Source organism: Callithrix jacchus, chromosome 12 (assembly GCF_049354715.1).
Source record: "Callithrix jacchus isolate 240 chromosome 12, calJac240_pri, whole genome shotgun sequence".
Classification (NCBI taxonomy): domain Eukaryota; kingdom Metazoa; phylum Chordata; class Mammalia; order Primates; family Cebidae; genus Callithrix; species Callithrix jacchus.
Genome location: NC_133513.1, coordinates 84,599,673 through 84,617,474, shown reverse-complemented (window position 1 = coordinate 84,617,474; position 17,802 = coordinate 84,599,673). Strand labels below are relative to the sequence as shown.

The 17,802-nt window shown below is 36.1% G+C and overlaps 1 protein-coding gene across 4 annotated transcripts in view; it reads right to left on the bottom strand.

Annotated features, from left to right (window-relative positions):
- Positions 1–17,802, bottom strand: part of TNKS2 (tankyrase 2) — a 66,910-nt gene that overhangs the window by 24,579 nt on the left and 24,529 nt on the right. For 2 of the 4 annotated variants that reach the window (XM_002756415.6, XM_017979129.4), the window contains exons 8-13: positions 13,942–14,128; positions 12,707–12,828; positions 10,057–10,148; positions 9,890–9,968; positions 6,591–6,762; positions 3,307–3,386 (exon numbers count right to left, since the gene is read on the bottom strand). In XM_002756415.6, the coding sequence (XP_002756461.1) occupies positions 3,307–3,386; positions 6,591–6,762; positions 9,890–9,968; positions 10,057–10,148; positions 12,707–12,828; positions 13,942–14,128 (732 nt within the window). The remainder of the gene's footprint in view (positions 1–3,306; positions 3,387–6,590; positions 6,763–9,889; positions 9,969–10,056; positions 10,149–12,706; positions 12,829–13,941; positions 14,129–17,802) is intronic. The other 2 variants (XM_035268459.3, XM_078346010.1) reach the window with 1 other exon arrangement.

Sequence of the window (17,802 nt, the reverse complement as noted above, 5' to 3'; positions counted from 1 at the left end):
TTCAGATGAGGAAGTGTAGTTATGAAAAGCATGAAAGTTTGGGGAAGAAAAGGAACATAGATAATAAATCAAAGTGATTAAAGAGTCAAAAGAATAAGAATATATCTATATTAGGCTGGGCGAGGTCGCTCATGCCTGTAATCCCAGCACTTTTGGAGGCCGAGGATCACCTAGGGTCAGGAGTTCAAGACCAGCTTGGCCAACATGGTGAAATCCCATCTCTACTAAAAGTACAAAAAATTAGCTGGGTGTGGTGGCAGGTGCCTGTAATCCCAGCTACCTGGGAGGCTGAGGCAGGAGAATCGCTTGAACCTGAAAGATGGAGGCTGCAGTGAGCTGAGATCGTGCCATTGCACTCCAGCACGGGCAACAAGAGTGAAACTCTATCTCAAACAAACAAACAAAAAGAATATATCCATATTAGTAAAAACTCTTTCCCCCTTTTTACTATCCTACCCCCCCAAAAGCAGGGATAATCTAAGTTCAATAAAATAAAGGAGACTGCTATCAGTGGGTTGACCTCAAGGGGTTTAATTACTACATTGGTAAAGCTCTTCTGTGCTTCCCAAATAAGAGCTGGCTAGATATATAGATTCAAGATCCCATTCAAGAAATGGTATTTCAGTGGGTCTCAAGTCAGGTGCCTACCAAACCTAGCAGCACCTGGTGGTATACATGTTAAAAAATATTCATTTTCATTAACATATTCATTTTTAATATTGGTAGTTATCACAGGGCATTCTACTCTTTACCTCTCAGTTTAATTTTGCCCACTCTGAGACAGGTTTTCTAGTAGCAGGTGTCAAATAAAGTATCCAGTCTAGGGGATTATTAGTAAACAAACACAACTGAGCACAGTAGTTAAGTGTTCATTAGATAATACGCAGATGTTCTTGTCCCAGTGATTTGTACAAAGCCATCTGCTTAGAGGTAGGTAAGAAGTAGAATGGCTGATGGAGATAAATGTCCATCAAGTGATTTAAAAAGCAGAGGGGAGGGAAGACAGCCTGATGCCTATCACAGGTTTTCCTGAATCCAATGGCATTATCGTGTTCTCTAAGTCCATTTCCTGCTCTCAACTTCATCTCCTCTTTATCTAACCCCTCCTCTAGACTCCTTCTACCTTTATAAAAACAAAGTTTAGTTTTTAACATCTTTGCTAAATATAGTTTTATGTTCTTTAATATATGTAAGAGAATGAGCATTTAAAATTCTGTATCTCTCCCTGCCCACACACACCGAAAAAAAAAAATCAGTTAATTGCCTTAAGCTTAATTTTCATGTCTCTTGAAAAATCAGTTCACAACCTTTTAACTCAAGTGATTTGTATTTCCAGAAGTCAATAGCAATAGTAACAAAATCCTTTCAATATCCTATTAGCCTCCTACTTAAGGGAATGAGAATAATGAGGATCAAAGTAAAACATGTCAAATAATAAAACTGCATGAGAGCTGCACTTTCCTATGAGAAACGAACTTAAAAAACAAATCTGAAGTTATCTGAGGTGTCTATACGGTCTACGCAGACAAAGCAACAGAAGAGGATCACAGGATCACATAATTTGTAGAAAGCTCTTCATTTAAAAGGGCAGTGAATAAATTCCCTGAGAGCTCTAGTTCAGAAGAACAACATTTGTATTTCTTCCTCAGAAAATCTAAAATTATTGACTTTGTGAGTGGGTCTGTTTAGGATTTAGAACATTCTACAGAAACGTAATGAAATTGCCAGGGCATGGTGGCTCATGTTTATAATCCCAGCACTTTGGGAGGCTGAGGTGGGAGGACTGCTTGAGCCCAGGAGTTTGGGACCAGCCTGGGTACATTTGTCTCTACAAGACTTCGAGTCTCCTGAGACTTTGTCTCTACAAGAAAAAAATCAAGAAAATTAGCTGGGCATGGTGGCATGCACCTGTAGTACGAGCTACTTGGGAGGCTGAAGTCAGGAGGATCACTTGAGCCCAGAAGATGAAGGTTACAGTGAGCCAAGATAGCACCACTGTGCTCCAGCCTGAGCAACAGACCCTGTCTCCCCGCCTACCCCCCACCAAAGAAATATAATGAAATTACTTCAAATAGCTACTTCTGCCATGAATTAAATGAACAAATTTAACTTTCTATAAAACTTATTACCTGTTAATATCCTCTCAAACAGGATCAAGACTGTTTTGAAAAAGTCTCCAAAGGGGAAGGGGAAGAAATACAAGGCTTACCTCCCCTACTAGCTTTGGAAATTAAAATAACACTATTGCATTACTGAAAAATTATTTAATTCATAAAGAATGGTTAAATTTTAATTTATATTAAATTCTAAAACAGTCTCACCCTCTCAAAATGTTAGGCCTTTGAGTTTACACAATTTCTGCAGGTAATAGAATTATCTGAGATAGACAGTAAGATATTACATACTTATTTTTTTCTTTCTTTTCTTTCTTTCTTTGATGGAGTCTCACTCTGTCACCCAGGCTGGAGTGCAATAGCACCATCTCAGCTCACAGCAACCTCCGTCTCCCAGGTTCAATCAATTCTCCTGCCTCACCCTCCCAAGTAGCTGGGATTACAGGTGCCCCCCGTCAACACTCCCAGCTAATTTCTCTCTCTTTTTTTTTTTTGCATTTTTAGTAGAGATGGTGTTTTGCTAGGTTGGCCAGGCTGGTCACAAACTCCTAACTTCAGGTGATCCACCCACCTCCACCTACCAAAGTGCTGGGATTATAGGCGTGAGCCACTGCACTGGCCTTACATACGTATTTCTACAGTAAGAGTCAAACAATAAGGAAGGGTTACTCTGGGGAAGGCTCTAGTTGGAGAAACACTAAGAGCTGAAGTTGGCAGCTCTGAGAAAGAGCTGTATTTATTACTGTAGTAAACCTGAATCCCTAGAGGTAGAGGGACAAAGCAATGAAAAACTCAGAAGAAATCTATAGACAAAAGTCATACACTGTTTTTCCACCTTCTTGTTTTATGTGTCATATGTAAACAGTAACATTCAGTAATTTGATATACTTTATTCTGTTAAAGGTACAAATTAATAGGTTCTTTAATCAAAACCCATTTGTTATTACCTGAATTTATTTATATTTGTGAATGTAGTATTTACTGGGATGTGTGTGTGAAACTGAAGTCTTTTTCTTTCATTACCTAATGCTCCTTATTTGTAAAAAAAAAAAAAAAAAATTAGATTATATTATTGACCTTTTAAAGTAAGGCACATACAAATAAACCATGCTCTTCATTATAACAGTACAGATTCATTAACAATGTCAAGATAAAAACCCAAAGTTAACAAAAATATAACATTGTATCTTACTTTTACAGTTTCCACATCTCCAGCCTTTGCAGCTTCCAGCAATTGTCTGTCTGCCTCTGAATTACCTAATGAGATACCCTCTAAAAAAGAGAGAGAGAGAGAAAGAGTGACTAACCTCTATTTGGAAGATGGAACCAAGCTTTATGGAAGGCATCTCATCAGAAAGCAAAGTTCCTTAACAATTTGGTAGATTATGTAAGAAATCTCCATGGTGGTGAGGGGATGGGGGTTGAGGAGGGAAAAATAAGATTCTCTTAAAAGTCCATATAAGCAAAATATGTAAATGTGTACAATGACTATAAAATTTGATTTAAGCTATATAAAGGAACATAAAGGAGATGACTAAAGATGGCCTACTCTATAAGAAAGCCATTTGGAATGGTGTAAAAGTATTAAATTAAGAGAGCAACCAGAAATCTACTGTGGTTCTGTCATTAATTAGCTATCCGAACTGGAGCAAGTCACTGGAACTTCCTGGGCCTCACATTTTTTTTTAGTTCTAAAGACGTAATGTAGACTAGAAGAAACGTAACATCATTTCCAGGTCTGGAATTCTATGCTTACAGCTCATTTAAAGTGTCAGACAAGGAAAACATCTACCTTGCACCTTAGAACAAAATTAGCTCCAGATGGATTAAAGACATAAGTATGAAAAATTAAGCCTTAAAAATACTAGAAGAAAATGGAATATTTTCATAATATGAAATAAAAAAGCTTCTTAGAACAGTACATCAAAGGCAGCATCGGCCGGGTGCAGTGGCTCACGCCTGTTATCCCAGCACTTTGGAAGGCCGAAGTGGGTGGATCACAAGGTCAAGAGATTGAGACCATCCTGGCCAACATGGTGAAACCCTGTCTCTACTAAAAATACAAAAAAATTAGCTCGGCATGGTGGCTTGTGCTGTTAGTCTCAGGTAGAATTGCTTGAATCCGGGAGGTGGAGGTTGCAGTGAGCTGAGGTGGTGCCACTGCACTCCAGCCTGGCGCTTGGTGATGGAGTGAGACTCTGTCTCAAAAAAAAAAAAAAAAAAAAAAGAAGGGCAGCATCAAAAAAGAAAATTGGTATTTAGAAAAAGATGTAAGGCAATAACACAGCATTAAACAACAATATGTAAAAAAAAAATCATACTTAACATGCACCTTTAAAGAGAATATATTTGAGGCTGTAGTGAGTTGAGATTGCATTCCAGCCTCAGTAACAAGAGAGAAACTCTGTCTCAAATAAAATAAAATAAAACAAAATAAAATAGGCCAGGCATGGTGGCTCATACCTTTAATCCCAGCACTCTGGGAGGCCAAGACAGGTGGATCACCTCAGGCCAGGAGTTCAAGACCAGCTGGCCAACACGGAGAAACATCATCTCTACTAAAAATACAAAAATTGGCCGGGCATGGTGGTAAGCATCTGTAATCTCAGCTGCTTGGAACTGAGGCAGGAGAACTGCTTGAACTCGGGAGGCAGAGGTTGCAGTCAGCCGAGATCGTGCCACTGCACTCCAGCCTTGGTGACAAGATATATGCATGTGACAATATGTATACACACATATATATGTACATATACATTTGTGTGTATATATGTATATATAGGCATACACACACACATATGTATAAAATTTAATATATAAGGTGTTCTTAGGAGTACTTTGGAAGGCTTCAACAAATGAGCTACAGATATGAACAAGAAATTTACACATACAAAAAAAGAGACATGGTTGGCTGGGCTTGGTGGCTCACACCTATAATCCCAGCACTTGGGGAGGCTGAGGTGGCAAATTACTTGAGGTCAGGAGTTGGAGATCAGACTGGCTAACATGGTGAAACTCCATCTCTACTAAAAATACAAAAATCAGGCGCATGCCTGTTATCCCAGCTACTCAGGAGGGTGAGGCACTAGAACTGCTTGAATCTGGGAGGCTGAGGTTGTAATGAGTCAAGACTGTGGCACTGCACTCCAGCCCGGGCAACAGAGTGGGACTCCATCTCAAAAATAAATGAAAAAGGAAGGAAGGAAGGAAAAAAAGAAATGGGCAATAAACACATTAAAAATTAAGTTCAGATTTACTCATAATCAGAAATGTAAATCAAAATATCAGTTTTTCCCCATCTGCTAGTAGGCAGAGAGGAAATGGAGAGCTACACTGATGGGACTTTTATAGTTAGCATTAAAATCTATTACTTCTGTAATTCACACATGCATATTCACTCTAAGAAAATATTAGGAATTATAATATCTAATGCTGACAGAAAACAGGTGCTTCAAATACTCTTTCTGTGACTGTAAAATGGTAAATACCAGCTTTCTATTAATAGAAAATGATTTGACAATTATATGCTACCCTTTGAGCTGGAAATTCCACTTCAATAATTTGTTGTAAGAAACTAGTTACAAAGGCAAGTAAAAGCCACATATAATGGTAATTAGTATAAAACTGTTCTATCAGTTGGCTGGTGATAGAAACCAAGTACATTCTATCACTAGCTAGCTGAATAGGACCAGTGTTATTAACCCCAAAACCGACAATGAAATGAATGTGTGATGTGTGGGGGAAGTAATGGGAATCTTGAAAGCAGTCTCGTAGTTCACAGTTTTGGCAGATTCCAGAAGGCTGTTATCGATCTGCCTTTATCTGTTCAAGTAGTGTTTCTCAAAACATGGTTCCCAGACCAAAGGCATAAAGATCATCAAGGACTGACTGTTAAAGACAGAAAAGCTTGATCTATTACATTTTTCTGAACCGAGCTTTTAGATGTCAAAGCTACTGTATTAAATTCTAATAAAAGCAGAGATTTAGATAAAAATACTTTAAAATTTATGGGACTGTATCTCTGGGTTGAAATGTTTCATCAATGCCAAGTGTGTAGACATTTGATTAAATCTTTTAAAATGTAATGAATATGAGTGTATTCAGTTGTTACAGGTCAAATAGTTGGCTACCTTATAGAAACTCTACCTGCCTTGAATATATAGGATCTAAAATTTCCTTTCTTTAAAAATAAATAACTATTTTATCTTACTCATAACTTTCTCAATAAAAACTTGAGAGCCATCTATTTAATTTGAGAAATTGGGCAGAAAATGCTACTGGAACAAAAATCATAATTATCATTTAATGACATTTGGGGGCTGAGGATATTGAGCTGATTAAAAGTATAATAACCTAAGAAGTAGTAACCAAAAATCCTCAAAATTGTTTTCTTATTACCAACTCCTACCTCTAACACCTTATAAGTGAAAATTTTTTAAAGGTTAATTTAAAAATTAATTTCATGGAAGCATATAATACCTTGAAGGAGTTGCTGTACGTTTTCATTTCCCATCTGTAAAGCAGTAAAGCCCTGAAGGGATATAATGTTAGGATCACACCCATAGCTCAGGAGTAGGCGGCAGGTCTGTAGATGACCACAATAAGCAGCTCTGTGCAGAGAAGTCTGACCAAGATTATCCAAAGCATTAACCTTAACAATGCAGAAAAAATTGAAATTAGCCTGCAATGCAAAATTTAAAGCCATGCTATCATGTATTTAACAATTTTTACTACTTTTAAGTCTCAATTCTTTTATGAAGCCTATTATCCAATGCCAAAGCAAGTTTTTTTTTCTCAAATCTAGAAAATAAATTTACCAATTCATGAAGGCTAATGTCAGAAGGAAGATCCAGTTCTGGGTTAAATGTGAGATGCTGAATAGTAGTTTTGTTTATCATTAAAGCATTCACAGATTGAGACATTTAGAGTTAAACATTGCCTAAGAAAGTTGAACCCACGTATTTTTGTGGATCTCTAAAGTGTAGAAATGTAAAGATTAACCCAAGATAGACAACAGTAACAAAGCCAGAGATAAATTAGCATTAAAATGCTTATTTCTATTCGCTTAATCTTTTCCCTTATTTATTATTGTTTCATTGAGTGTGTTATGGAAAATATACAGATACACATACTATGGAATAGTCACACAGTGGAATACTCAGCAATAAAAAGGAACAAACTACTGATACATGGATGAATCTCCAAAACATGACACAATATGAGAAAAACCTTACACAAAAGCATACATTTTGTTATGATTCCATGTATGTCAAGGCCTAGAACAGGCACTTTTATGTCAGAAAAAATAAAAATGGTTATCTGTCAAAGTGGAGATTGCCTGGGACTGTGCATTGCTTTTGCCATGAGATACTGTTCTGTATCTCGAAAGGAGTTTTGGTTATGCAGGTGTACGTACTAGTCAAAATTCAGCAAATATTCATTTAACATCTCTACATTTCACTGCATTCAAATTTTACATCTAAAGAAAAACTGTAAACAAAGATTAAACTCTACTTGATGTGAACGTGGAAGTATTTAGGAGAAATAGTCTGCAAATTACTTTGAAATGTGTCAAAAAGAGATACTGGTAGATGGAGGGAAAAATGAAAAGATATGTAATAAAACACTATAGTAAAATGTTAATAATAGAATCTAAGTGGTAGGCAGATAGTTTTTCCCTGTAAAATTCTTTCTACTTGGTTATATCTTCGAAATTTTTCAAGATAAAAAGAATCATCTGTAAGACTCTACTAACCTTATCCTTACCCCCATATCTCCCCTGCCATGGAAATATCTTCAATATAACTAAGAAATTAAGTTCCTCAGTAATCAATCCTGTGGACACTAGTGTGTTTTGAGACACTGGAAATTTATATTCATGGAATCAGATGGTATTTGAATGGGAATATAACCAAGACCTCAATGAACCTAAAACTGAAGTATGAATAGCTAGTCTCCCTGCTTACAGGGCCTGAAAAATTGATTTAAAATGTTCAGGACAATCAAACTATTTATTCACATACCCTAACTCACTGAAATGTGAAAAATACCCACTGGAAAATTTTATTTGGGTACTACCTTGAGTTATTAGGGTGACCACTTGTTCTGGTCTGCCTAGAACTTTCCTGGGTTTTTTTTTTTTTTTTGAGATGGAGTTTCGCTCTTGTTACCAAGGCTGGAGTGCAATGGCGTGATCTCGGCTCACCGCAACCTCCGCCTCCTGGGTTCAGGCAATTCTACTGCCTCAGCCTCCTGAGTAGCTGGGATTACAGGCACACGCCACCATGCCCAGCTAATTTTTTGTATCTTTAGTAGAGACGGGGTTTCACCATTTTGACCAGGATGGTCTCGATCTCTTGACCTCGTGATCCACCCGCCTCAGCCTCCCAAAGTGCTGGGATTAAAGGCTTGAGCCACCGTGCCCGGCTCACTTTCCTGATTTTAACACTGAAAGTCCTGTGTCCCAGAAAACCCCAAGTCCTGGACAAAACTAGATGGTTGATCACCCTAGTCAAGATTGTTTCACTGAGTGTCACAACTCTAATTTAACATGCATCCAGATACTCTTCAAGTAATGTAGCACAAACATGAAAAAAGCAACCAACAGTTATAGAACAGAGACAAGATATGCCAAGCAGTCAAGGAGAAATGAACTTTATTTTATTCAATAATTTACAATAGGAAAAGATCAAGATTATACAGTATCAAGAATTCCCCCAAATCCAAGAGAAATTAAGACACAGAGAGGCAACACAAAAAGAAATTGGAGAACTCTAAGTGGTTTCTTGAATGAATGGAAACCCAAGAAAGGGCAGGTAAGAAAACTATTCTGCAAATTTCATTTATGCAAGGGCCTCAGGGGCCATCCAAGGAGAGGAGTGTCTATTCCTTTCTTCTCCCTTCATCTACAGCAGCTCCATTCTTTCTCTGTTATAGAGTATACTGAATTTCAACTAAAGGTTTTGTTTGAAGGAGGCAAGGATCTGTGGCGAAAACTGTTAAAAACTGCTGAATCAGGTGACTACTGTCATTTCTTCCAATCTGCTATGCTATGTATATCTTTTGCTTAGTAGTACTTTTAAAAGTTCCTGGGTAAGAGATTATTTCTAGCCTTGATGAAAGCGTATTTGGTGAATAAAATGCTTTGTGCACAAATGTCAACTAAAGAACAGTAACTTATCAACAAAACTTATCCTGTGGAAACAAGTGTGTTTTGAGACACTGGCCAATTCAAATTCTATTGGGGAGTTATTATAATATTTAATTATTAAATGTATACTTATTCTTTAGTCTTTTCATTTCAGTCAAATTATTTTTAGTCAAATTACTTAAACAATTTAAAATTAATATATTTCCTTCTGTTCAAGTCCTTTGGCTTAGTTACAGAAATGACAGAGGATAATAAAAATGGTGGTTGGGATGAATAACAGAAGTTATAATGGCAACCAAGAATTAGAAGATATCGGTGAAAAAAGATGAGTAGAATAGATGATAGGTCACAAAAAGTTTTTAAGAATAACTTTGACCTGTAGGGTGTGGTTAAAAGGAATGGAGAAGGGAGGACATACAAAAAGAATATGTATCTGAATAAACCTATACAAGTTCTAGCAAAAATTAGATGTAAAAAAGGTTACCTGCAGGATAATTCTTAAACATAGAATATGAGGGAAAAAATGTAATACTTATGAGAAAGTAAATAGTTTAGAAAGTCAGGCATTTCACCCGCTAAATAAAAAATAACTAATTGCATTACTAAAGATACCAAAAAGGAAGTATACCTTTGCTTCATGTTTCACCACAACTTCAACAACATCATTATGAGCTTTCTCAGATGCCACGTGCAGAGGAGTCAAGAATCTTAAAGAGAAAAAGTCAGCCAGACAATGAATATACTTTTCAAAAGAGTAAAATCTCAATAATATTTAATTATTAAATGTATACTTACTCTTTAGTCTTTTCATTGATGTTTGCTCCTTTTCTTAGCAACAGTTCACATATTTGCTTTCTTTTGGGATATGGAGATGCAGCAGCACAATGCTAAATAATTTAAATTGCAGCATTAATCAAGGACTATACAAAATTGTTTTAAGAATACTCGTGTTTCCAATCAAGAACAATCAAGTGGTAGTTACTTAATTTGTTTTACTTTTGATGCAACTTTGCTCTTGACTTTTGATTGAATAGAACTGCAATAATCACCACATTTTGATAGGGCCTGAAAATCCTACCTACAAGATAATATCTATTATTAAATATTCTGATCAAACTTTACAGTTGTCTTACATCTTTGAAAAAGCTATCACTGGTGTGATGAAAACCTTAATGTGACCAATATCTTTTAAAAAATTGTTCCCATGTAGCATTGTGTTATGCAATACTTTAAAGGTTAAGAAAACACCCCGAAGGTTGAGGTTTCTTTACATGAAGAAATCACAGAATACAGCCGGATGGCAGCTCGCACCTGTTAACCCAGCACTTTGGGAGGCCAAGGAAGGCAGATCACCTGACATCAGGAGTTCAAGACCAGCATGGCCAACATGGTGAAACCCCCTCTCTACTAAAAGTACAAAAATTAGCCAGTCGTAGTTGTGCTCGCCTGTAATCTCAGATACTTGGGAGGCTGAGACAGGAGAGTCACTTGAACCCAAGAGTCGGAGGCTGCAGTGAGCCAAGATTGCACCACTGCACTCTAGCTTAGGCAACAGAGCAAAACTCTGTCTCAAAAAAAAAAAAAAAAAAAAAAAAAAGGAATAACAGAATACTCACCAGTTCTGGATTCTGTTTGGTAATAGCACTGATGGAACAGCTAATAAGCTGAGCAGTATTTATATCTCTCTCAACTAGTTGCTTCAGCAGCATAAGGAACATGCATTACCTCTTTGCAAAATCAGTGGTAGAAAAATGATATAATCTGGAGTTTGAGGTTGCAGCAGCTCTATGATGTATCCAGGAGGAAAGGATACAGGAGGTAGAGATTTGCCAGTTAAAAGCCTAAGCCTAGTATCTGCACAACAGGTGTTCAATAATGTCTGAATGATACATAACGAAATCAGTGTACGTATGTTAAGTTAAAACTGAAACCCGAAAACCTACAGAATAAAAGTTCTGGCTAATTTTTCAGCTAAATTGCTCTATATATCTAAAAACACAGTACGCATAAAATTTGTTCTTTGATTTTAACCTGTTGTTAATCATAAAGCTTATCAGATCCTCATGACTTTGCTTCAGATCCATTCTTTGATGTTGCTGTCACCAAAATCATTCCTTCACCCTCAATAAAATCAGTTCTAACTGGAGAACATAGTTCCTTTGGTATGTTAAGGGTAATCATCCCAGGACATCTATCATGAGAGCACAGAGAATAGACATGGTTTTTTTTAAAGACTTTTTTTTTTTTTCAATCACATCTACCTCAAATTACACCCACTCCTCTGCACCATCATGGAGCAGGGCCTGTAAATCTCTGGGAACATGTAAGAAACTGCTACTGTACCATAACTACTCACCAACACCTAACTCCTCGTGTGTTTTAAGGTTAATTACAAAAATGAGTTACTTAACAGCAGTATATTTAGGGGAAAACAACAGAGGTAGTATTAGCTTTTCCGACCAGAATTTTCCATGTCTGTCTTTCCAAGTTTCTTAGTACAGTTTTAATGCTGCTGTGGTTTTAATTTTATACTAGCATTTCTCGTTAGTCTATAGCTTTGCTATTTTTTTTTAAAATTTAGATGTTTCTTAAAATAGCAAAAGGTCCAAAACGCTTTATAGGTAGGTTTCTACATAAATTTCATAGTTTATGGCATAAGGAAGGAAACTTACCATGTAAGATATTAGGTAAGTAAAGCTACCATGAGTTAAATCTGCTTTTACACATATTAATTCACTTATCTTCTCTCACCCAAAGCACATTCTGCAACTCATACAATAGGATTTACTTTTTTCCTTTTAAATTCCTACCTTTGTTTCTTTTTTCTACCTTTCAATTTTAAGGTAGCCTCTGATTTTACCATCCCCTCTCTTATCTTTTATCATTTATCCCTATCAGTTCCCATTCTTTTCTGACTGTTTTTCCTTAGACTTCTCTACTCACATCTATTTTGTCACAGCTCCACAGTTATTATTACTTCTGTCAGGGAAGTAATCTTTAAAATACTTTATTCACATTCTAGATCTAATTTTGAAGAAAACTGCAATTACTGGAAGGAACTACACCACGTGTTTTCATATGGTTGGTGGTATTATTTATTTTCATTGGGTTCCAAATTTTCTACACTAAGCATTCATTTTTTACAACCCCTAAAAAGGCAAACTATATGTACCATTTATGATAATAAAAGCATTACATATAATACATGCCAGAAACTGAATAAATTTTTTTTCTAGGAGGATTCTCGAACTGGCAGTAGTATTGCCTTCTGCAGGGTAAGGCTATTTTTCGGCACTGTTCAAATTTTTAAAAAATATTTATATAGGCACTAATTTTTTAAAAACTACAGACTTAAAAAAAATGCTAGCTCTAAAGTAGGATATTATGATTAGTTTAGCATGTTCTTGGGTTACTGTATTTTAAAAACTTAAGTCTGAAACATTACCAATGCTGTTTCATGTGTTTGAGGATGCTTGAAATTCACCATTTCTAGAGAGAGATGTTTTTTGATTCGAGTAACATCAGCTTCCCGTGCAGCTTGCAGCAACGAGTGGCCTTTAAACTCATCTAGATGAAGAAAAAGCATTTTACATCTATAACGATCAAATTTACAAAGCTTACCTAAAAGACACCTAGTATTTTCCTTGAAATTATTTTCAAAATAATCTGCCAAAACAGCAAGATTTAGGCTCTAAAGATATTCTCCAAATTTAATCCCTGAAAACAGACAGTGGTACTCCAGGTCCCTCCAGTTACAGTGCAATTGTATAGACATTTGACCCCAAGAGTACACACAGATTTAGCCCATGGCAGACTCATGGTCTGTTCCAATTAATAATTCATTTTGAGATATCTAGAGTACTACCACATATTTCTAGACCAGAGAGGTTTTAGAATTTTTCAAGCACAAATTTTTCGCAGTAAAGAAATAGCGATCCCTACACTGACACCATGGCTATAGCAGATAGTTTTGCTCATACCATCAGGGAACTGGGAACTCGACAAGTTGGATATTTGCAAATGCCACCTATGATGATGCAAAAAAAAAAAAGACGTTTTCCTTAAGATCCTCTTTTACTCATCAGACTTGTGGAACTACCGTTTATCCTTTATTATTCCAGGATAATATGAGTCCAATATAAGTTGCTTATTTATATGTATTAATACTATATCCAAACTAGGTGGTTATTTCTTACTACATCTACTTCAGCTATAGATAGAAAACCACAGAAACTGGCTCAGGTGCCACTGAATATTAGATGTTAAGATCTGGAGTTACAAGATGGTGATCTTTAAAAATTTTTTAAAAAATTATTTATTTTCTTTTACAGACAAGATGGCAATCTTATAAAGCTTTAACTTAACAAATCCATAAGCTTCATTAAACAGAAAAGTCCTATCAAAGATAAAAATTACCAAAAGCTTTCATTTCAAAGGCATACCATCTAATACATCTAATATAGTACATATAAAAAGCATATAACTTGACTTGAAAAAATTAATTTTTCATAGTATTTTAAGTAGAAACTTCTAAATTATTAAATATGCTAAACAACAGTATATACCTGTGGCTAAGAAAAATATTTATTATTTAAACATTTATACAAACAAACAGGAAAGAAAAAATGTTCAGTTTATTAATATATTATCCTACCTGAACATTTATAATGTTATACTCACATGCTAATCTTTCTTTTAACTGTGGTGTGGGAGCCAAGTCTATAGCACTTTTATTGTGACAGTTGAGTAGTGTTGGATCTGCACCGTAACTTAAGAGAAGAGAACATACTTCAACTCTGTTCTTAGAAGCTGCCTCATGAAGAGGAGTGAATTGCCACAAGTCCATTGCATTTACACAGGCACCATGCTGGAGAACAAAAAGCATACATTTAATGTTCAATTTTTAAAAGAATTCAGAATTATTAGTACTGTGTAATTTAACACCATGCAAGCTAAAACAGGTTATGTTGCCAACGTTCACTTTTTAAGCCAATTATTTCAAAATGAATATACCTTTTTCCCCAATGGAAAAAACAATAGCTGATTGCTAGCCCTACTAACAATGGTCTACTTAACATTTCTACTTTTAAGAACAGTTAAGAATGAAGCTGTAGATTTAATCTGCATCTTTTCCAAGAACAAATTCTCCCCTTGAGGTACAGCTGATATACAATGAAACACACAAATTTGACAAATTCAGACAAATGTATATATCTGTGATACTGTCACCCAAATCAAAATATAGGACACTTTCATTACCCCAGAATGTTTCCTCATGCTCCTTTTCCAGACAATTCCTGCCCCGTTCTGACCACATATTAGACTTATTTGTTCTTCAATTTCACAAAAATGGAAGAATATAAATTTCTAACGTATGTACTTCTCTGTCTAGATTCCTTCATACATACAATGTTTCTGAGATTCATTCATGTTATTCTACAAGTAGTTCATTTTTTGTTGAGGAGTATTTCACAGTAGAGACATACCATAATTCACTTATTTATCATCTTGTTAGTGGACATTTGGACTGTTTCTAGTTGGCTGGTTAGGCATTTTAATCTGAAAACCTGAAATGTAAAATACTCCAAAATCCAAAACTTTTGAATACCAACATGACACCACAAGTGGAAAATTCCACACCCAATCTTGTGCACACAAACTTTGTTTCATGCACAAAATTATTAAAAAATATTATATAAAACTATCTTCAGGCTATGTGTATAAGGTGTATATGAAACATACGTGAATTTCATGTGTAGACTTGGGTTCCAGTCTCAAGATATCTCATTAAATAGTATATATGCAAATATTCTAAAATCCAAAAAAATCTGAAATCTAAAACACTTCTGGTCTCAAGCATTTCAGATAATGCATACTCAACCTGTGTTATGAATAAGCTATTATAAACATTTCTTTTTTTTTTTTTTTTTTTGAGACAGAGTTTCGCTCTTGTTACCCAGGCTGGAGTGCAATGGCGTGATCTCGGCTCACCGCAACCTCTGTCTCCTGGATTCAGGCAATTCTCCTGCCTCAGCCTCCCGAGTGGCTGGGATTACAGGCATGCACCACCATGCCCAGCTAATTTTTCGTATTTTTGGTAGAGACGGGGTTTCACCATTTTGACCAGGATGGTCTCGATTTCTTGACCTCGTGATCCACCCGCCTCGGCCTCCCAAAGTGCTGGGATTACAGGCTTGAGCCACCACGCCTGGCCGTATCATAAACATTTCCTTATGAACATATACTGTCATGGTAGATATATGTTTAGCTTTATTAGAAACAAAGAGTTTTTTTAACGTGGCTATAGTATTTTACACAGCCACCAGCAACATTTGAGTTCCACTGCTACATTGCAACATTTGAGTTCCAGTTGCTACATATCCTTGTTAACACTTTGTATTGTGAAACTTTTTAATTTTAGCCATTTCCAAGTACTACAGTCGGCTAAGTATGGACCAAAGGAGTCATACTAATTTAACCAATCAAACACAAATTTCCTTCTACAGCATTCATCTAAGGTGATCTTACTCTTTCAGTATTTTCGACAATGGGGAGCTAATTTGCAGCTAACATGGCTTTTTATAATTACTAGAGAACTCCTGTTGTTAGAAAGTTTTTTTCTACATTAAGTTAAAATATGTACTTTTAACTTTCATTTATTTGCCTTTGGAGCAAAGGACGTCATAAAGGACACTCATCTTTTGTATCAGATGGTTTCCACTTATTATTGTGGTGGCCCCTCAACTAAATATACTTTAAGAAATTCATTGAAAAATAATTGAGGACAGGTGGAGTGACTTATACCTGTAATTCTAGTACTTTGGGAGGCCAAGGTGGATGGATCACTTGAGCTCAGGAGTTCAAGACCAAACTAGGCAACATGGTGAAATCTGTCTCTACAAAAAATAAAAAAATTAACCACGTGTGGTGGCACCATGCCTGTAGTTTCAGCTACTTGGGAGGCTGAGGTGGGAGGATCACCTGAACCTAGGAAGGTCGTGGCTGCAATGAACCATGATTACATCACTGCACTCCAGCCTGGGTGGCAGAGTGAGACCCTCTCCCAGCAACCAAAAATAAAAAAAATTAAAATTAAAAAATGAGATCCTAAAATCAAAGATTCCAGTGCAGTTTGGCTGTTATATATTTATTATCATTATATTTGCTTGAAATACTATATTTGCTTGCAATATTATATATTATATTTGCTTGCAATACTATTTTTTTATTTGCTTGCAATACTATTATTATATTTGCTTGCAATATTATTATATTTGCTTGCAATACTATTCTACTATTGGCACAAAGTTAGGATAGCTTTTTAAGTTGTCACATTACAATTTATACTTAAATTGAGTTAGTGGGTCATTTAAGAACTCTGTATTATTTTTTAAACATGAAATAAACATCGAAGTATTTTCTCCTCACTCATCTTGTTCTTGTGTGAGACTTATTTTCGTGAATTTAAGTGTCCTTGCTGAGCCCCACTAAATTTAGTCTTACTGGCTTCAACCAAAGCTTAGAGCCTGGTGAGGTGGTTTTGAATCTGGATTCTATCAATTTGAGTATCAGTTATCCTTCTCGGCTTCATGTTAATCTGCAAATTGGACAAGCATCAATTCCAATTTTTTACCAAGTCAACAATAAAAATGTGCACCAAAATAAAGGCAAAGATAGAAACTTCAAGCCCCACCAGAGGTCCCAACATTCCCTTCCAAACAAAGAAATATCAGTTGACACTCTGCACAGTGGTTTAATTAATTATAATTCTGTTTGACAGAATTTTTCTCTCCATTCTAGCCAGATCTGTCCATTTGCTTCCTAGTACTCACAGACTATGAGGAAGAACATTAAGAGAATTCCCTCTTATTCTTGTGCCTGTTAGTGCCAGCAGACCTTCATTATTTGAATGCTTTGTCCAGGGATCATATCTTAGTGCCTTCCATGGCTAGTAAATGCCCTGGTCATGGAAAGCAATCACTTATGTTTGCTGTTAAATGCCAGCTTCTGCTAGTTGAACTATTTAGGAAAGGGTTGCCAATTGACTCAGCACTGCCCAGAACCTGCATTCTCAATCCCTATCTACTTGCTTTCTCCTGATTTTGCTTAACTTTACTACCCTGGTAACTACTTACACCCTCACATCAGGTAACCCCCTGATGTGGGGTTAGCTGAGGCAGAGGTTACAGTGAGCTGAGACTGTGCCACTGCACTCCAGCCTGGGTGACAAAGCAAGACTGTAGGTATGACCTCTAGTCGGCCTTTCATTCTTATTTAGTAAAGCACTAGGTCTTAGGAAAACACCACTCAGCTGTCTTTGAGTCCCAGTGCAAATCTGTTTGATGTTTCATTCTTATCCATAGTAACTTTCAAATGTTCTGCTGGAGTCAAGATTAAGTTTTACAAGAAACAAAAGCATTACTGTTACAAATGTATAATATTATAGCCACATTATAAGTTTAATAAGGTTTATATGCTACTCAGAGTATTATTATAAAGTTGGTTCTATGGGAAAATGTATTTCATAGGATGCAGGCCCAA